This window comes from Balaenoptera acutorostrata, chromosome 1 (assembly GCF_949987535.1).
Source record: "Balaenoptera acutorostrata chromosome 1, mBalAcu1.1, whole genome shotgun sequence".
NCBI classification, from domain to species: Eukaryota; Metazoa; Chordata; class Mammalia; order Artiodactyla; family Balaenopteridae; genus Balaenoptera; species Balaenoptera acutorostrata.
The window spans coordinates 18,661,807-18,683,190 of record NC_080064.1 but is presented as its reverse complement, the minus strand read 5'-3'; the positions used below and the strand labels follow the sequence as shown (position 1 = coordinate 18,683,190).

Here is a 21,384-nt window from a genome sequence, read left to right as displayed (position 1 = left end):
CACAGCTAATAAAATGCAGGGTGAGGAATCAAATCCATGCAATGTGTCTCAAAGACCACCCTCTTTCTCTACTTATAGTCTCATCAACTCTAGATTCTCATTTTAAAGGAAAACTCAGTCCAATATTTAACCCCAAGCACTACACCAAAGTCTCTGGTCCCTTCAGACATCATTGCTGGTAAAACCTCTAGTGAAGAGCAGAATCGCTGAACAGAGGGGAGCCCTGCACCCCACTTTAACCAAGGCTCTAAATTCAAACCCAGCCCCAACCATTCCCTCCCCTCTACAGTCAGTTTCCACAGGGTCACCGCACCACAGCCTGTCAACAAGGGTGCGGTGAGCACAGACAGTGCTGCGAAGCTCTCAGGTTTGGATCTGCCAGGAAACACTGGCATCCAATCGGGGATGACAGGGTTGTTACCAGCTACTCCCATCGAAGCTTTAAGTGGCTTGAGGTCCAAGGACTTGAATATGGCCAGGCTCCTTTCACAGAACACACAACAGTAATTGTACATTTCACTGAAAACTTTTTATTAGCCTTTTGGATAGAAACGGGAATTTATTTGCCAGGAAGGATGATCCCATCATACTGAAAGAGAACAGATTTTATTTTTTCAGAACAGGTGGTTAACAGTACAGATTGCAGCAATGGCTAACGTTCAAGAATTCAAATCAGGTACGTGAACTTCGGCTTTGAATCCCATATCCCTAAACAGGAAGCTGGCCATCTTTAACAACTGCTACACTATGCTCAACTGCACTATACCCTGAGAAAAGGGGCTCCTATTAAAGCCATATTCCTCCCCTTCCGGCTATCTGCATTCATGGGGCTGGGGAGAAAGCCTCGTTCTGGGTGTTCTTTTAAACCACCAACCCTGGAAGCCCATTTTCCAAGTTGCCCAAATGTCCCACCTTTAAAAGAGCTGCCCACCAAAGGGTGCTAGACTTTGCATCCCCGTATCCCAACTCCATTCACCAACACCACATTCCACCACTTCACCTGAGACAGATCAAGCTTTACCTTCTGCTGGAACCAGCGCATGGCCTCCTCTTTGCTGATTCTGTGTTTGGCCCCAATGCAGCCTGTCCTGCGCTTCTTGTCTGCGATGCTGAAACCTGGCCTACCCAGCACCTGTCCCAGGAATAACCAACAGTCACCTAGCCAGCTCAGAGTCAAGAGCAGACAGACAAGACTCACATATTGGAGCGACTGAGCTTCAAGAGTTACCTGGTGGCCCAAGAGACCCATGATCTCAGTGTCTGATGGAACCTGCATCCTGGATGACACATCGCCTTCCTATACACTATAGGTCTGCTCTGGAGGCTGGACTTGCAGCTCCTCCCCGCTCCCCTACTTAACTTCCAATGGTAGCTAAGGATTCACCACTGCCCCCACACCTCAAAGCACTTTTATTTTAAAAAATAGCAAATAAATTTTACTTCAACATGTGCATTGTAGAAATCTTAAAATTTCAAGAAGCACAAAGAAATAACTATTTCTCTCCTCTGCTTCAGCTCAAAAGTGCTTCTTAAAGGTTTGTCATCCCCCATGAGCACCCAACTCTCACTACCATTTGTCTGGATGTTCAAATCTAGCAAGGAGAGTGCTGCCATCCTTCAGGTTCATACTAGTCAGGACTTCAGCGTTTCGCCATTTATTTACTTTGATGGTTGGACCAAAACATTACAGTGACACAAATGGTCACGTCTACATTAAAATCCCCATCCTGAGCAAACAGCCCCCTCGTCAAACCTGCTTCCATGTCCTCTGGAGGGAAGCCACCCCATTCCCAGAGTCTAAGGGAAGAAGCAGGGAAAGAGCAGCCTCAGTGCAGCCAACCCAAACGCCAAATGCAACCCCAATACCATCTCTCAAATTTTCAATTCAGTGGCTGGATGCAACTGTTTCCTTCGCCCACCTTTGGGCAACATCAGTGCTTGCTAGATCCTAGACCGGAAACGTCACGGATCTTGCCCATCTAGTTCACAGTGCTGTATCCCCACACCTGCCACAAACGAGGTGTATCTTCCCAAGGGAGAGAAGACAGACAACACTCAAACATGTCACCATCAAGCTAGCACATACGAAATAAAGGAGGAACAGATTCCACTCTCATAGACCAGGAGGAGAAAAGATTAAGTATTCATACCACATAGAAGTCCAGGCCGTAGATACCAATGCTTGGGTCATATTTGATCCCCAGATCGATGTGTTCTTGGATCCCAAAGCCAAAGTTTCCAGTATCTGAGAAGTTATTTTTTCTTAACTCATACTCTCGCACCTGAGGGAAAAAAACGCAGCAATCACTCCCTGTTAACTCAACCCCCCCAGTAACTAGCTCAGCCTGCAACACTCAGGACCCCCAAAACACAATTCAATGTAATTTGGACAGGAACAAAATCTGATCTTCCCACTACACCAAATCACAGCTATGGATTTCATATAACTACTAACTTTCGAAGGGAAGGGAAAAACCCTTTAGAAGTTCAAAAGTCAGAAGACAGAACGTTAAGTGTAACTACTACCCCTGTAACTATGTGCTAACTTGGTGCTCTTCAATATTATCCCACGGAGGGATCGGCCTCACCTTCAGACCTTTCTCCAGGATTTCTTCTGCCTTGGCCCCACGGACTGTGCAATGGACAGCAATTTTTTCATTTCTTCTGATGCCAAAGGATCTGACGGTGTATCTAGCTGCAGGCAGGGGTAACAAGGAGTCAGCTGTTGTCATACTCCCACTGCACTCCCCTCTTCCCCAGAAAATCATCTCTATGACTCCAAAGAGACATTAAGTATCCATCCACATTCTAAAGTGGTGGTGTTCTAATCAGTGTCAACTTGTATCAGTTAATCACATTCAATTCTAACACAGAAACAGATTTTCCAGCTTCAAGTCACTCAGCCATACTCGAGCAATTAAGACCTCAGAGCCATGTCAAAGTCTCAGGAAGGGCAAGTTCACAACCAGTATAAGCTAAAGGAAAATGACCATGCATTCTACTAATAATGTTTATTAATAATAGCTAATATTTGCTAAAACCTTATTGTATCCCCATTTTACACAAGCCGTGAAAGGTTAACTTGCACAAGATCAGTTGGTACTAAGAGGCAGGCTGTGACTCCAAGGACTTGCCATATTCCATTACCCCAAAGCGATGAAACTCGAAAAACAAAAAATGTAACAACAGTAGTGCCTACGCTGTGCTTGGTATGCAGAAGGCATTTCATATAACGTATTCTGTACCCCGCGATCTTGTAATGCAAATACTACCATCCCCTGTATGCAAATAAGGAAGCTGAGGCCCAGAGAAGCCGAAGTCACAGACTAGCAAGTGACGGAGCCAGGATGTGAACCAGATTAGTCTAGGGACACAGCCCAGTTCTAATTGTGGCCTATGTAACCCTAACTGCTAATCAAGCCAAATACCATTTTCTGCATTCCCAACATTTCCACGCTACCTCATACTCTCATTACTTGCAAAAATCTCTACTTGGGCTAGTCTTAGCTTAATCTCGGCTCATACGAAATCTGGTATTTCAATACCACTCCTATGTTGGAAGGGAGATACTTCCTGGGAAGCTCAGGAAGGCAATGCTTTAAATAGATATCAACTGTCACCTTCAAAATGGGTACAAAACAGGCTTGACAGCAGGCGAGGTTAGAAACATCCGGACATCTCCAGCCGCCAGCCCTCTCCCTGCCGGCCACGACTCACCTTTGGAGAACACAGGGGTCTGGCCTGTGAGCTGCTCCAGCACCTTGGCTGCCCGGGTCAGCCTGTCTCCACTCTCCCCCACGCAGATGTTGAGGCAGAGCTTGCGGATGCGAAGTTCCCGCATGGGGTTCTCCTTCTCCCCTTGATCCTGCTGCAACAGGGAAGCGCAGCCGTCAACACACACAACCCCGCCAGAGCTGCCAGCCTAATATTTATACACAGCGCATTTCCGCTCATCCCAAATAGTCCCGAAAGCCCTAAAGGTTCAAGAATTATCACCATGTTTGTGTGGGAGGCACCGAGGAAGACATCTCGGGGTCTTGTTTCTCCTTCCCCCACGCACGGAACGGGTGAACAGAAACAGGACAGGTACCGAGTGGAAAAGCTACAGACAATGAGGGTGAACCCCAAGGGGCTCAAAGTGTAAGGTGACGGAGGGCGCCCCGTTACACGGCCGGTGAGGGGTGAGTAAACAGCACGTGGCTGGGCAGCTCCCCCACCCCATTCGGAAGCCGTACAGTAGCTGCGGCCGAAGCCTGGCCTCTGCCCCGAGGAAGAACCGGCTGAGGCTCCCCAGCATCGGGCAAGTTTCAAGACCCGAGGCCCAGCAACAGGTCCGAACCCCGCGTCCCAGACACCCCTCCGATCGCTCCACTGGCCCTCGCTGCAGCCTGCGGGCCGTGCTTCTGGGCCTCCCGCGGCTGCCCCGAGCCTGCTCCTGGGAGGATGGGAGGACGGTGACAGGGTCCAGCTCCGCGCCCTCGGCTCCTATGGCTCTGCCAGTTTCGGCACGGCCGGCATTGCGGGCTCCGTTCTCCTCGGGCGGCGGGCGAGGTAACCCCCGCAGGCTCCGCCGGCCGTGGATGGAAGCGGATGAAGGGAAGCAACCCCAGGCCCCGGTTACTCACCGCCATGACGGGAAACAGGAAGAGAAAGTGAGACTTCTGAGCCAGGGCCTTATGGGCCAGGAGGCGGGCCCTTTTCCCCAGGCTAACCAGCGAGATGAGGGAGAGGAAGAGAGGCGCGTCTGGAGCCGCGTAGAGTCGGCTTCCGCCTCGTGGACACAGATGTCAACTGCAGGCGACGCTGACTGACCACTGGGGCTTGGGCTTTTCCAAAAGCCGGTTTTTAAAGCTCCCTGAACTGGCATTTCCTTGAATTTCCGGTCCCCAGGGACGCTGTTCCCGCCCGCAGCCTGAGGTACGGGTGGTTCTTGCGTGTTGAGACTGCCAGAATACACTGTCAGTTATGCAAATTATGAAGTAACAGTTTTACTCTGTAACAGTGTAAACAAATGGCATTTAAATATTTAAATAGTAGTTAGAACAGAGTGTTGGCTTAAGAGTCCTGAGCTGTGAAGACAGGCAGATGTGGTCCTGTCTTGGCTAGCTCAGTAGCTATGAGATCTTGGGCAGGTTGCTAATTATATCTCCTTCAGCCTCAGTTTCCCTCAGCTTTAAAATGGGTACTTATATCACTTGAGGTTGTTGTGAAAATTAAATGAGGTAATAATAATAATAATAACAACAATAATAATATAGTGGGTTATTCTTATGAATGTAAACCCACTATATTCAAGCAACCCCCTCCCCCCAAAAAAGTGTTAGACATGGTACATAATCAAGAGAGGGTCATCATGCAGGCACAAAGATGGCTTACGGATTAGTCTCTGACAGACAAGTACTCCAACCTCAGACAGTAACAGGCCTCCCTGGTTTGTGCTAAATCCTCGTCAGCAGGACCCAAGAGGGTGCTGTGCCAGGATCCACACCCCAGACAGAAGCTGGCCGTGAGTCAGGGGGTTTCTTTGACAGAGGCAAATGGAGAAAGGAGAACATACAGGGCTTTGGTGGAACAGGAGTGAAGGGGCTTTATTCTACAGCCATAATTCCTTCTCTCATCCCCGTGGGGGAGGTAGAAGCCCCCAGGTTCTCCTTGTATCATCCTTAGGGACAAAAGGACACTTTTGGGAGGACACTTCTGATGGAGGAAAGCAAAGAGAAAAGGCCCATCCTCTGAGCCTTGTCTACCAAGCACCCAGCACTAGTCCAGAGCAGGGACCTCAGGCAGACCCCTAGGATGGGCAGAGCCAAGCGAGGGACTGCTCCAAAACTCCAGAGATGTGACAGCTGGATGTAGCACATGATCCTTCATTTTCTGTTCCTATAAATCACATTATTGGACCCACTGACAAAATCTGTAGACTTCAGAAATGTATGCATGGTAATTTAATGCTTGACCTGATTATGTGAGCTTGGTTACATAAGAGACTGTCCTTAGGTTTAAGAAATATACATCCAGGGACTTCCCTGGTGGCGCAGTGGATAAGACTCCATGCTCCCAATGCAGGGGGCCCAGGTTCGATCCCTGGTCAGGGAACTAGATCCCACAAGCATGCCGCACCTAAGAGTTCGCATGCCGCAACTAAGGAGCCTGCCTGCTGCAGCTAAGGAGCTGGCGAGCCACGACTAAGACCTGGTGCAACCAAATAAATAATAATTTTTAAAAACTCAGTAAACTTTCAAACTACTTGCTATTAAAAAAAGAAAAAAAGAAATACACATTCAGTATTTGGAGGAAAGGGGCAGCATATCTGCAGTTTATTATCAAATGGTTCAGAAAAAAATGTATATTTAGAGGGAAAAGGATAAAGCAAATGTGGTAAATTTAAGATTTGGAGAATCTGGATGAAGGATACGTGGGACTTCTTGCAACTTCTCTGTAAGTCTGAAATCATCAAAGTAGAGAATATAATTTCAGGGAAACATGTACCTAGTAAGATACATAAAAGCTTATCCTCAAGAACTGCCATCTCATTCCCTCCCACTACAATTTTTCTCCAGGCGAGTCGCTTGACAGCAATACCCACAGGTGGTAATGAGGAATAGCTAATTGATACTGATATGCCGTGCCCAGTAGGTACCAACTCACTCAAACTTCAACATCCCTGTGGAGGCAAATACTATTGTTTTCCCATTTTATAGATGGGCACACAAGGCACACAAAGGTTCAGTAACATTTATAGACACTATTTAAGTCAGGGGGGTCTAACACCAGAGTCCAGTCCTGTTCTAGGAACTGATGAACTAAGCCAGGGCCAAAAGCTGTCCCCGGCTTCCTCCTTTACGCCTTTTCCTCCCTGTGACCCCAGCTCTCTGGTTCTTGCACCAGTCAGGCCCCCAGGAGGAAGGCAGAGGGGCAGAATGAGACCCAGCACCCTTCTGCTTCCTCCTTGCTTGAGACATCCAGGTCAGTAGAAGCAGAGGCAAAATGACTTGTGCTTTATCCCCATGCCTGAAACTCATCAGCAAAAGGAAAACCCAGTTTAGCAGGGGCAGGTTTAGGACAGCCCAGGCAAGAGAAGAGCAAGTCCAAGTCTTCTCCTTGAGCCACTCTTTCCCCAGGTGTGGCTCTGCCTGAGCTGCTCCTGGCCTGGAGGGGCCTGAGTAGCCATCACCACTCACTTCTTGGCGGCTTTTATGGTCGCCTTGGTGACTCTGCCTCAAGTAGCTGCTTTTTTCTCCACGGCTTTGGTGACCCTGGCAGCCTGACATTTAGCACAGAGCCTAGCGCAGAGTAGGAAGTGCCATTCCCTGTGTATTGAGTTCAGAAAGTTCTTGTGCTTCAAGCCCAGTCACGCCTGAGATAACTGGGGAGTCTAAGAGATTGGGGAATCTGAGCCTTTGGGTTCAATAGGCTCCATCAGTAGTGCTGGTAATCCACTAGGTTTGAAAACCACTGCACCAGAGAGTAGTGGAAGGAAAAAAAGTCCCCACTACTCTCTTTACTGTTCACCTTCTCTAGGTCAGTGCTTCTCAGACTTTGATGTGCACCTCGGTTACTTGGAGATCTTGTTAAAATGAAGATTTGAATTCAGCAGGTCTGGATGGAGCCTGAGATTCTGCATTTCTAACCAACTCCCAGGGGGTTCCCATGCTGCTGGTGCACGGACCACACTTTGAGTTAGCAAGGCTCTAAAGTGGCCCCTGCCTTCCTGTGTGACACTAGGCAAGCTGCTTTCCCTTTCTGGGCCCTTCTAACCTGGCACTCAGATCCTCTGACCAGGTTCTGCTTCCTGGCTCAGGTGTGACACATTGGCCAACTTGCTCCCTGGAGCTGGGAGGAGGAGGGAGCAGCCCCAGTAGCCAGTTGCTGTTGGGCCTTACCAAGGGGTGGGTACTCAGGGAAGCTTTCCATGCACATGGGATTGCTCAGAATCATCTGGGTGATGCCTGCCTCCCCAGACTTCAGGGCTTTAGGGTTGTCTTCCAGCTTCTTGCCTGAGTGCCGATCAAGCTTCTCTCTCAGCTCTGCAGACTTGCAGGTGATGGGCGCTGTGGCAGTCCAGAACTGGTGAGTAGCCAGCTGCAATGCTGCCGGGATGGTTGAGGATAATCACCTGGAACTGGGGGGAAGTGGGGGGGAATGGGGGATGAGGAGGGTATTAGCCAAGCATCCTTCAAAGGAGGTGGCTCTAACCAGCTAAGGGGTCAGCTACCTTGGACACATTTTAAATCATAGTGAATATTTGAATGTTTATAGGGTATACCAAGTTCTGTGCAAAGCAAATCTCATTCATTTCAGTTTAATTTTCACAGCAGGGAGGCTGTGTAACCCAAAATTTCATAGTGAAGAAGTGGCAGAGCTGGGTATAAATGATGTCTATGAGTGATAGATATTATTATGTGTACTACTTCCCCCCACTTTTTAGAAAAATGGATTATAATAATAGCTACTTAACTTGTTAGGTGGCCCCAGGTCAGCTGTTTTATACATCACCTCATTTAATAATCCCAAGATCACTGCAAGGTAATCCTAGCCTCCACATGCACAAAGAAGAATGTGCTAGGGACTTCCCTGGTGGCGCAGTGGTTAAGAATCCACCTGCCGATGCAGGGGACACAGGTTCGATCCATGGTCCGGGGAGATCCCACATGCCTCGGAGCAGCTAAGCCCGTGTGCCACAACTACTGAGCCCAAGCGCCTAGAGCCTGTGCTCCACAACGAGAGGAGCCACTGCAATGAGAAGCCCATGCACCGCAAAGAAGAGTAGCCCCCGCTCGCCGCAACTAGAGAAAGCCCGCGTGCAGCAACAAAGACCCGGCGCAGCCAAAACTAAATAAATAAATTAATTAAAAAAAAAGAAGAGTGTGCTAGACATTGCATTAAGAAAGGGTTTCATGGGACTTCCCTGGCAGTCCAGTGGTTAAGACTCGCGCTTCCACTGCAGGGGGCGCGGGTTTGTAGAGGGAGTTAAGATCCCACATGGCATGTGGCGTGGCCAAATTGAAAGAAAAAAGAAAGGGCTTCATATTCTGACTCTGGGCCAAGGAAACACCTGAGAGGTCCAAGCATACAGATTCCCAGGTTCCACACAAACCTACTGAATCAGAACCACTAGGGAGAGTTCTAGGAATCTGAATTTTTGAAACACTTCCCCAGTGATTTCTAACGCATTTGGTTTGAGAACTACTGCTTTAAGGCATCAAGATCGTACTTTGGAAACTAACCAGATCAGCAAAATGCATCGTCTCGTTCAAGGGCAAACAGCAAGTACACTGCAGAGTCAGGGTACTAACCCAGACTGTCTGACTGTACCTACACTGCTGACAAGAGCCCAGCATGGAGCCTGTGCTCAGTGACCACTTCCTGAATGACCCAGTGACCCATCCTGTTCTCAGGCCGGTATGGCCACTTCAGGAGGACACCCGTAAGTGGGCTTTCTCACCTGGGAGAGGAAGCTCCCATCCCTAAGGGCGGGTCATTCTTGCTGTCCCCTGCCACGTTGCCCTGCCTGATGTCCTTTAAGGACACGTTCTTCACGTTGAAGCCCATGTTGTCACCAGGCAGGGACTCAGCCAGGGCCTTGCGGTGCATCTCCACAGACTTGACCTCGGCGGTGATGTTGCAGGGGGCAAAGATCACCACCATGCCCGGCTTGAGGATGCCAGTTTCTACTTGGCCCATGGGCACGGTGCCAATACCTGGAGGGACAGAGAAACCAGACCCTAGTGGGCCCTCAACCCCAAGTACCCCCACCCAGCATGTGCTCACCCCCAGTCTTGTAGACATCCTGCAGGGACAGCCGCAGGGGCTTGTCTGTAGGGCAGGCAGGCGGCATGATGGAGTCCAGAGCTTCTAGTAGCGTCGTGCCTACCACATTCCCTTCCTTCCTGATAATTTTCCAGCTTCGGAACCAGGGCGTCTGGAAAAGCCACCAAATGTGCACCTTACTCAGCCCTGAGAAAGCCTGTCCCAGGTATCAGCCCGCACTTAACATGGGACCTCAAGGAATTTCTTTAAGCATTCTGAGCCTGGGCTTCCTCATCTGTGAAACGGCAATATCACTGCCTACTGGCAGACCAGTGTAAAGACACAAAAGACCACACAGTCCACCAAGCACAATACTTGGTACGTACTATGTGCCCACTAAATGGTGGCAATTACTCCAGATCTCGCAGGCATTGCCCCTGAGTTGAGCCCATACGTTTTAGGAAGCAGAGATTCCTAGAATCTGAATAGCCCTTACATCTCATTCCATCTGCTCATTATACAGATGGGGAAACTGAGGTCCAGAGAAGAGAAAGGACATGTTAATGTTCAGCAAAGTTAAGTAAACATTAGTAATAAGAATGAAAACAAGACTCAAATACTCTAACACTCATACCTTCTAAAGACTAAGATGCTCCCCAACCGAAGTACCCTAAAGAATGTGCTACAACATGCGAAGACCAAGGAAGCAGACTTATAAGCAAGGGCACATTATTGAGTAAAAGTCCTTCTGGGAAGATGACTTTCAGTATGACAGTGCATTGTGTGCAGGCCTTTTCAGCAGACGTTGTATTTACTCCTCTAAAAATCCTACCCAAAGCTCATCAGAGACATCATCTTTGCCTTCAAAGATTTATCAGTTAACTGGAAATCCAGGACACAGGACATACAGAAAGAATCAAGGTGGTTGATATTAAGGGCCAGGTGGGCTGACCAAGAGCTGGTCAGCACTTGGACCTTATAGGTCAGGCAGACAATTGGAATCCTGATGAAGTTCCTCCTTTCAGCCGTAAGTCCTTGAGCAAACGTCTAGGCTTCGAAACTTCAGTATCCCACCTGTATCAAAGGAAACACCGGCCCCTACCACAGCACTGTAGAGATGGGTAGGTGCCCTGGCCCTGAGGGCACTCACAGCAAGCTCTGTGAACTCTCAGTTCTTAGTGAGACTCTCAGAAGGGGAAGAGGCAACAACTGCTATGGGTGAAAGGGTGAGGAAGGGGCATCAGGGAAGGTTTTGATGGATGGGGAAGAAGGCTCCAGTCAAGGAAGCCTTCTTCCATGGAAGAGAAGCAAAGCTATGCAGTACAGAAGCCACACAGAACACATCTCGCCTCATGGACTCAAAAATTAGTGGCCCAAGGAAGAAGGCTACCATTTCTATTAACACACAACTCTTATAGAGGATGGGGGAGAAGGGAGAGGTAGGAGGCTTTGAAAAAATTTAATAAGCAATTTTGTATAAATAATTCAGACTTGTAAAAAAAATAAAAGTATTCCTTCTTTTTCCAGAGGGGATAATTGAGGGTCAGAAGTAGGTTGCCAAAGGACCGATGACTGGCAGATGGCTAAACCAGGAGTTGATAATGAGGCCAACTCCTTATCAAACACCAGCCTCTCAATGAGGATGAGCTCTTCAATTAATTCGATGAACTTGGCAACTCACTTAGCTCTGTGCCACCTCACAGACCTGCACAGCCTTTGAGGTTGGCATCATCTCCATCTTAAAGCTGGGGAAACCGAGGAGTTCAATGTCACAGGTATTTGAGAGCTGAGTCTAAACTCCAAGTCTACCATCTAGTCCACTGGCTGCATGCTTTGTTCTTTTAGCATCTAGAACATGGTAGGTGCCTAATAAATGCTCGAAAGGACGTGAGCGTGAAACTCCCTTATCTTACTAGCTGAAATGTGTAACAAAACTCAGGATGTGGGTGGGACTTCTTTGGTGGCACAGTAGTTAAGAATCCGCCTGCCAATACAGGGGACACGGGTTTGATCCCTGGTCCGGGAAGATCCCACGTGCTATGGAGCAACTAAGCCCGCGTGACACAACTGCTGAGCCTGCACTCTGGAGCCAGCAAGCCACAACTACTGAGCCCACGTGCTACAACTACTGAAGCTCGCATGCCTAGAGCCCATGCTCTGCAACAAGAGAAGCCACCGCAATGAGAATCCCGCACACTGCAACAAAGAGTAGCACCCGCTCGCCACAACTAGAGAAAAGCCCGCGCGCGGCAACTAAGACCCAACGCAGCCAAAAACAAAAAACAAAAAAACAAACAAAAAAGTCGGCATGGGGAAACAGGCATCAAAAGCTTCCGATTTGTCATTTTAGATGCGTCCCCGTTTACCACTAACGCACTCTTACCTTGTCCCTTTACCTTTTAGATTTTTCTCAGCACTTGTCATCATACACGATATTATTCCCCACCCCCAACACACACACACACACACACACACACACACACACACAAGACTGAGTGCTGTGAGCAGAGCTGCTTCTTATTCACTGTGGTACCCTCAGCACCAAGCACAGTGCCCTGTGTGCAAAAGTTCAAATACCGTCCAAAGGAACACATTGCCAATGGCAGTTCTAATCTTTCTCAAGGGCAATTGGGCAGGATATGTCAGAAGACTCCAAAATAATGCCTACCCTTTGTTTCATTAGGGATTATACTAATTAAGTTATTGAGGACACATGCAAAGATTTATTTACCAAAATGCTTACGGCAATTTTAAATAAAATTAGAAACAGTATTCTTAGAAGCTCGTGACCTTGGGCTATTCCTTAACTGTGTCCCAGTTTTCTTATTTCACATGGGAAAAAAATGCATTCTTCATGGGGTTCTGTATGTGTAAAGTGCTTAGTCTGGTATCTGTCACATAGTAATTTCTTCCATCATTAATCACCATTTTCATTTAATAATGGATATGGCTAAACAAAATACTGTATTTTGAGATTCAATACAAAACACACCCATTAACTATTGAACATGTTTAAAATATTTATTTATTTATTTATTTAGTTGTGCCGGGTCTTAGTTGCGGCACGCGGGATCTTCATTGTGACATGCGGCATCTTTAGTTGCGGCACGTGGACTCTTTTTTAGTTGCGACATGTGGGATCTTTAGCTGTCATACAGAATCTTTTAGTTGCAGCATGGGGGCTCTTAGCTGCAGCATGTGGGATCTAGTTCCTGACCAGGGATCAAACCTGGGCCCCCTCATTGGGAGCATGGAGTCCTAACCACTGGACCACCAGGGAAGTCCCTGAACATGTTTAAATGGCAAGGAAATTTTAAAAATTAGAAGTGTTATAGAACATTATGTTTAGTTTGAGTCCAGCTGTGAATGTCGAGAAAGAACTACATGAAAATTAGGTTATCTGTTAAGCCATGGGATTGCAGTTTATGCTTCATATCTGCATGAAATGCTCCTTGTAAAAAGTTAGACATTACTTTTATAGTCAGAAAAAGATAGCTATGTACATGGGGAGCAAAAAGCTTAAGAATCCTCAAGTCAGTTATAGAAAAAGTAGGCTTTAGGCAAATGCAATAAGTAGTAGCAGTTAGTGCTTGAGCACCAACTGTTTGTGTGGACAGATGCCCATGTGGAGTCTCCCAGGTAATTCCCACAACCCCATGAAGTGAGTCTTAAGTCCCAGAGCATTAATACCTCACTCGTCCCTTTACTGTGGGCAAGGGATGGAAATGGGGCTTGAACCCAGGTCTGATGCTAGAGCTAGACTTCCTTAGTAGGGTGACACTCATCTAGGAATGTTAAACCCTACTAGATTCTGGGATCCACGGGCACAGTGACTATATCTTAGACATTTATATTGCCCCCATAACTGCCTAACCCATCTTGAGAGGTGGGATAGCTTAGACGCAGTGAGCATGGGCTAGAATTCTAGACTCTGCTAGCACTACCCAATAGAACTTTCTGCAATGACAGAAATATTTCATAACTGCACTGTCCAATATGGTAACCACATATGGTTGTTGGGTACTTGAAGTGTAGCTAATGCAACTAAGGAACTGCATTTAATTGATTTAATAATTTAAATAGCCACATATAATCAGTGGCTACCATATTGGACAGTGCAGCTCTATGCTTACTAGTCACGTAGTCTTGAGTTACCTCTGTTTGTTCATCTGTAAAATGGGAATCAAATCATGTATCCCACGGGGATGGAGATCACTCACGGTGACTGACCTAGAAGCACACTCTAAATCCTAGGTATTATATTCTAGGAAAAGCCCAAAGATTTGAGTTGGAAAGTCTCATGTAATTGGCCCTGCCCCCATCCGCCCTCACCTTTGTGCTGGGTTCTGTCATGTTGTCCCCAAGCCCGCCTCAGATGGGCACAAAGACAACAGCCTTAGTGTTGCAACCGATCTTCTTGAGAGAGGCCTTCACCTCCTTGCTGGTTTCCTCGAAGCGCGCCCTACGGTAAGGAGGCTCTGTGATGTCCACCTTGTTGACCGCCACCATGAGCTGCTTCACGCCCAGTGTACAGGCCAGCTGTGCATAATCACGGGTCTGCCTGTTCTTGACGACGCCAGACTCAGACTCGCCTACACCACTTGCCACGGTCAGCACAGCGCAGTCCGGCTGGCCTGAGGGACAGAGAGGAAGGTCCAACTCAGACCTGTCCTAGAACAACCACTGCCCATCCCCATAGCAGGGCCCCCATGGCAGAGCAGACAGCCCCCCCTGGTGGTGCCTGCGAGGTGCCCATGATCATGTTCTTGATGAAGTCCCTGTGACCCGGGACACTGATGTTGGTGATGTAGTGTGTCTTGGTCTGGAACTTCCACAGGGAGATGTCAGTGGTGTGCTCCCCCTCCGCCTTCAGCTTGTCCAGCACCCAGGTGTACTTGAAGGAGCCTTTGCCCATCTGGGCCAGGAGTGGGAGGGAAAACCCCAGGGTCACTCTGCCTTCCAAAGCTGCCTACCGACCAAGAAGAAAGTTCCCAAGTAAGCTGAGAGTCAGAGGAGACAGTAACAGGGCAGTGTATGGAGATGCCTTTGAATTTTTAAAATAATAGAATGTATTACTAGTACAATTAAGTTTTTCTTTCAGAGCAAGTTTTAGAGTCAGAGTGACCCAGGGCCACAGTGAGCCTTGAAGTAACAGCAGCAAACATGTAAGTAATGCTGACCATGTACCTGGTGCTGTTTTTAGTACTTAACATGGATTATCTCATTGAATTCTCACAGCGATTCAGTGAAGTTTTATTATCTCCATTTTACAGATGATGTAATAGAGAAATGAACTGACTAGCCCAGGATCACACAGGTAATAAGCAGCAGAGGCAGGATTTGGACCCAAGGCATCTGACGCTAAAGTTCATGCTCTTAACCATTACCCTGTGTTAAATGGTAGCTGTGACTGAGAATTACCCCTGGGATCCTGGGTAAGTTGAATTTCTTTCAGCAATGGTGAAAATGAGGCTACTAAAAATTCTGCAGCATATACAGGTTACCATGTTGGTCTAGGCTGTACTCTACCTCTTGCCAGCTGGGAGACCCTGAACATTTGTTCATTTCAGTTCTAAGTGCTGTGCTAGGCCCTGAAGGCAGAGTGGAGATCAGGAGAATCCAGAGACCAGGTAGATTCTTCAAGAAAATGAATTAGTTTGTTAGGAGATAGGACTAGAACCCAGGTGTCCTGACTTAGGAACTTGTATAAAGTCTCCCACAGTTTAGAATATATATTAGATAAGCAGTTCTCGAAGAGTGGTTCCAGGTCCTCTAGCTGTGTTTTTTAGAGACTACATGGTATGAAATTGCAACAGATTTATGCAGAAGCTGATAAGAGAATCCAGCTGTCTGCCATTAAGCCAGACATTAATGATACCTGCAAAAAATGTAAAACAATGCAACCGCTCTAAGATTTTTTTGTTTTGAAAAATAGTTATTTTTCAAACACAAAACTATGATATTTATTTAATACGTAAGGGGTTTATTACTGTTACTTATTTTTTAAATAGATTTATTTATTTATTATTTTTGGCTGCGTTGGGTCTTCGTTGCTGCGTGCGGGCTTTCTCTAGTTGCGGCGAGCGGGGGCTACTCTTCGTTGCGACGCGCAGGCTTCTTATTGCGGTGGCTTCTCTTGTTGCGGAGCATGGGCTCTAGGCGCGTGGGCTTCAGTAGTTGTGGCACACGGGCTCAGTAGTTGTGGCTCACAGGCTCCAGAGCACAGGCTCAGTAGTTGTGGCACATGGGCTTCGTTGCTCCGTGGCATGTGGGATCTTCCCGGACCAGGGCTCGAACCTGTGTCCCCTGCACTGGCAGGTGGATTCCTAACCATTGCACCACCAGGAGAGTCCCCATACTGTTATTTTTAAATGAATTAAATATTTTAAAAACTCAGTTTTAATTTTGAATATGGTAAATGTAGATATGTCTAATTGACATAAACAAAAACTCTCTGGGGTCCCTGTAAGAGTATAAAGGGTTTCCAAGACCCAAAAATTCAAGAACCACCACATCCGGTCATTTGTTTCTCCAGGAACTTCTCGGTTATGCTCCACCATACTGGCTCTGGGCCAGCCCGTCTTTTCTCAGGGTTCTAAAGCTTTCCTGACTGGCCCCTGCCCCATAAGCGACTCCACAGCAACTGACGGCACCTCTGGAAGCCAAGAGTAGGAAAACGGGATCTATGTAGCCGATGGCACAAATTTATGCCCTGTTAATTACTGTCTTTTTTCAATCCTCCTTATTTATACCTGTGCAGCAGCTGGTTCTCAGACCCCTCCCATCTTGCTGATATGCTTCTTCAACTTTCTCCAGGGTTTTCCACCCACCTCCCTGGCCCTCCGTTCTCATTCTCCTGCATGGGCATCTCTTTCTCCACCCATCCCAGGGCTCTGTCCCTCACCCTTTCCCACAGCATGTGCCCTGCTTACTCCTGTGGTCTAGTCTCCAACCTGGGCTTCCCTCCCGAGCTCCAGACGTCAATATACAGCTGCCCCGTGAACACCTCAAGTGTCACACATCTAGGGCAGACTCGTTCAGACCCAGACCAGCTCTGCCTCTGGTATTCACCAACCATCCACTTTCTCAAGCCAGGAATTCCTCTTCTTCCCTCACCCCCTTACCTAGAGCTAACCCCTAAGTTCTGTGGATTCCCCACCTCCACGCCCCTGGACTCCATCCATTACTCTCCATGCCGCTGCTGCTGCCTGAGCCCAGGCCAGCATTCTTGCTCACCTGTTCCGCTGCAACAACCTGCTGACTGGCTTCCCAGGCCCCAGTGTTGGGCCCTTTGGTCTGTTGTCCCTTTGCTGCCCCCAGTGTGCTCTTCCTAAAAGACTTGTCTGACCCCGTCATTCCCGTGCTTGCAGTCCTTTAGTGGCTGCAGGGACAGTGGCTAGACTCCTTAGCAGGGCTGTCAAGGCCCGTGTCCCCCTTTCATCAACCGCACTCCACCTGAGGTGCTCTGACCTGCTGTTCTGGTCTCCTCGTGGCCCATGGATACCCTCCTCATTTCCTCAAGACTCAGAGGGGGTCCCTTCCTCTGGGAAGCCTTCAGGGCCTCCCAGGCCGTGTTCATTATCCCTGCCCTGGGCTCCCACAGCACCCACGTGGTTACTGAGCTGGTCGTGTGGCACAATGGTGTGTGACCAAGAGTTCCGGGGGACAAGGCTTGTTATGTTCACCGTTGTATCTCCAGGGTCTGCCTCAACATCCATAATAGGTGCACGGCAAATGAATCCTTTTCCCCCTTTTAAATGGGGATGCAGCTTTACCTCCTGAGATACAGTGTGGCACACTTGAATTTAAACCTTGGTGCCACCTTCAGGCGAGCTGTTTAACCCTCCCGAGCCTCATTTCCTCACCTGGAAAATGGCAGCCACAACACCTGCCTGGAATGATGAAGAAAAGCACCTACCAGCCCAGCAGGTGCTCAGCGGGAGCGGGCTGTGCCCTCCCCCAGCACAAGGGCTCCCTCCCAGGGAAACCAAGGCTGGAAAGGGGGCGGGGGGCACTCAGGCAGAGCAGCCTCAGCTCGGAGGCCTCCTTCTCAGACCTTTCGATGGTCCTCTTGTTGACACCCCCACATTCGTAGGTAAGACGCTCATTTGTGGTGGACTTGCCCGAGTCCACGTGGCCGATGACCACGATGCTGATCTCTTGCGCATGCTGGGAGCTGCTGGGAGAGAGAAGGACAGGTGTGCTCAGGGCCCCTGCCCCTAGCTCACCTTCCCTGGGACTGGGCCAGCAGAGGTTGAGACAGGAGAGGAAAACGGTTGGCCAGGAAGGGGAAGGGGGCCTCCCCAACACCTCGCACCTGGGGAGGCTGCTGTGGTCTCTCCCCCGGCTCCAAGGGGGTCGTGTCTACCTCCTGAGTCGGGAGGAGCCCCTGGTGCTTCTTGGCATCTAGAGCCGACCCACCGGGTGCCCGGCCCCACCCCCTTTTATAGCCCACATCCCAGGCCTGCCCCTTGCATCCCCACATCCCCTTTGGCTCCCATTGGTCCTCTGGACCACGTGGGAGAAACCCAGGGCCCAGCTGTCGGGGGTGTGGGCTGCCATGTTTCAGGTGGGGAGGGGCGTGATCCCGCTGCCCACCAAAAGGAGGCACCTCTGGGCTTTGAGATGATGAACGACACCCTCTCCCCACCACTCCCAATGCCAGGCTGGGAACTAAGAGATGGCCCAAGGGTCAAAGGCAGGCCTGAGGATGGGAGGTGAAGGCAGGAACCTGGGGTCCGGAGGAGGTCCTGTACTTGCTGTCCCTGGGCGTTCAGGCGTGTGTATGGGAAAGGGTGGGAGCTCTAGCTTTTTACATATCTGCCTCCTGGGTCGTCCTGGGCCTCAAGAAGCGAATGGATTCATTCCTGTCTCCAGCCAGCCCAGAGCCCGACCCATTGCAAACCCTGCAGTTTGTTGAGTAAATGCAGAATCGCTGCCTACCGCCTTCCAGGCCCTGCCCCGGAGCCCTGCGCGCACCATCCCCTTTATGCTGCTATGAACTCTCTCTGGAAAGTGAGGACGCGGAGGCTCAGGAGCAGGACCACCGGTGAGAAGGTAGCAGAACTAGGGCTGGAGCACAAGTTGCCTGACCCCAGCATCTTAGCCAGGGCCCAGCTCTGCCTCTCAGCGAATTAATGTCTGAAGGAATGAAGGGAGGAAGGGACGTGACTGCAGCCACAGCCCTGTTCATCTGTGGGCTCCCAGCCTCCGGGAGTGGCTCACTAAGTGAATATCGAGGGTGGGACCTGGAGGGGAAGATGAGCTGGAGGGGTCTGTCTCCCCTGAGGGAAGGGCTGCCCCCAGGGTTGAGGGTCAGAGCTACTGGACTGGAGTGTGAGGCCAGCACGATGCCAGCGTTTGGAACCATCCACACATCAGTTCCTGAGGACCAGGCTCTGTGCCCGGAGACCAGTGTGATGCAGGGAAAGGTGGCAGAAAGAACAGGCTGACCTAATTGGATTAGAACCCTGGCTTTACCACTCTCCTCCTGTGGTCCTCCAGCCCCTCTGAGCCCAGGTTTCCAACTACCTCTCAGTGTTGTGGTGATTCTAGGAGATATGGCACCCCTCCCCCCATTATAAATCCAGAGGATGCTGGCAATACAGTAGGTCCTTTAAAACAGCGGTCCCCAGCCTTTTTGGCACCAGGGACCGATTTCGTGGAAGACAATTTTTCCACTGACTCTGGGGGTGGGGGGTTCAGGCAGTAATGCGAGCGATGGGGAACCACAGATGCCCGCCGCTCACCTCCTGCTGTGCAGCCCTGTTCCTAACGGGCCGTGGACTGGTACCGGTCCGTGGCCCGGGGCCGGGGGGGGGGGGTGGGTTGGGGACCCCCGCTTTAAAAGACTTAAGGCAAAGTAGAAACACATGGGGGCGCTCTAACCACAAACCGCAGAGAAAAATATTCTTACAACCAGGGCGATGGGGAGCTGGGGACACTGACGGGGCTGTTACTAAACCCTTTGCCCATGACATGACCAATTCTGGTCTTTCCTCTTGGATACAGGTGGTGATAGAGAAATGATGTGTGAGTGGGTGGTTGGATGATGTAGTTAATTTCAACTTCATCTAAGCTTTGCTATTTACTAATTATTTTGCATCTTCTTATGTGAACAGAAATTTTTGGCTGTTAACTCCCATAAGTTCATAAAAGGTAAAGTGAGGCCCTAGTGTTACCCAAAAACTGGGTTCACCTCTTGGTGGATGTTGAGCCAAAAGACACAACAAAGCCAAGGAACGGGAGACGGATTTATCACTCGCAGCAAGTAAGGAGAACACCAGGGATCTTTCCCAAGGCAGTGTCTCCTGGAGCAGCAAAACTGGGGAAGGTTTTTTTTTTAAGATTTTTTTTTTTTTTTTGATGTGGACCTTTTTTTTTTTAAATTAATTTATTTATTTTTATATTTATTTTTGGCTGTGTTGGGTCTTCGTTTCTGTGCGAGGGCTTTCTCTAGTTGCGGCAAGCGGGGGCCACTCTTCATCGCGGTGCGTGGGCCTCTCACTATCGCGGCCTCTCTTGTTGCGGAGCACAGGCTCCAGACGCACAGGCTCAGTAGTTGTGGCTCATGGGCCCAGTTGCTCCGCGGCTTGTGGGATCTTCCCAGACCAGGGCTCGAACCCATGTCCCCTGCATTGGCAGGCAGATTCTCAACCACTGTGCTACCAGGGAAGCCCAAAACTGGGGAAGTTTTAAGCTGAGGGTACATGCATATTCATGAGGGGGCTTGAGCAGAGGAGAACTCAGCATAGAATTGGGGGAAAGGTTGACGGAGTCCAAGCTTTAGTTGGTTGAAGTCCTGAGGGTCAGCAAAGGTCAGCATCATCATTCCTTAGGTTCCAGTTGATCTCATGGTTGAGGGGGTTTAAATTCTGCCAAACAGCTCAAGACAGTGCTTCAGGCTAATCTTTACCATTGGAACAGAACTGGGAGTCTTTACAACTGATTTATTATCTTTGCTCTTGTTAACTTCTCTTGTCTGTTCCCTTAAGATCATTATTACTGAGACCTGTTCAAGGGCAAGCATTGTGGCCAAGCTTAGATCACAAAATGGGTTAGGCCTGGGACTTTCCTGGTGGTCCAGTGGTTAAGACTCCATGCTCCCAACGTAGGGGGGACTGGGTTCGATCCCTGGTCAGGGAACTAGATCCCATACACCGCAACTAAGAGCCCACATGCCATAACTAAAAGACCCCGCACGCCGCAATGAAGATACCTCATGTGGCAATGAAGATCCCGTGTGCTTCAACTAAGACCCGGCGCAGCCAAATAATAAATAAATATATAAATATTAAAAGAAAAAAAGGGTTAGGCCTAAATTGGCTTCTCTATATCTGGTTCTTTTCTTCCAGGGACCTCCTACCCTATCTCCTAGGGACAGTTATATTTCTCACCCATCTCTGGCCTTTCAGCTCATGTTTCTGAGACTATCTGTGGAGTGCTGGGAAGGAAACTGGCTTTAGGATCCAAAGACCAGGCCCCAAGTTGCAGCTCTACCACCTCATGGCTGTGTGAACTTGGGCAGGTCACTTGACCTCTCTGAGCCTCATTATCTCATTGGTAAGGGAAGGATGGTGATAGCCGTCCTCACAGGATTATTGTGAACATCACGTGAGCTGTAAAATGATTTTG

At 49.0% G+C, this 21,384-nt stretch overlaps 1 protein-coding gene and 1 pseudogene across 1 annotated transcript; both read right to left on the bottom strand.

Annotated features, from left to right (window-relative positions):
• Positions 1-507: 507 nt before the first annotated feature.
• RPL11 (ribosomal protein L11) lies at positions 508-4,778 on the bottom strand. The gene is made up of 6 exons (XM_007175106.3): positions 4,626-4,778; positions 3,718-3,868; positions 2,589-2,695; positions 2,151-2,282; positions 1,022-1,132; positions 508-589 (listed from the first exon to the last, which is right to left on the bottom strand). Exons 1-6 carry the CDS (start codon positions 4,629-4,631, stop codon positions 560-562), a joined length of 537 nt encoding a protein of 178 aa, XP_007175168.1. The 5' UTR covers positions 4,632-4,778; the 3' UTR covers positions 508-559.
• A 2,987-nt stretch (positions 4,779-7,765) lies between these two features.
• LOC103017993 (elongation factor 1-alpha 1-like) lies at positions 7,766-17,901 on the bottom strand (annotated as a pseudogene).
• Between the last annotated feature and the right edge of the window lie 3,483 nt (positions 17,902-21,384).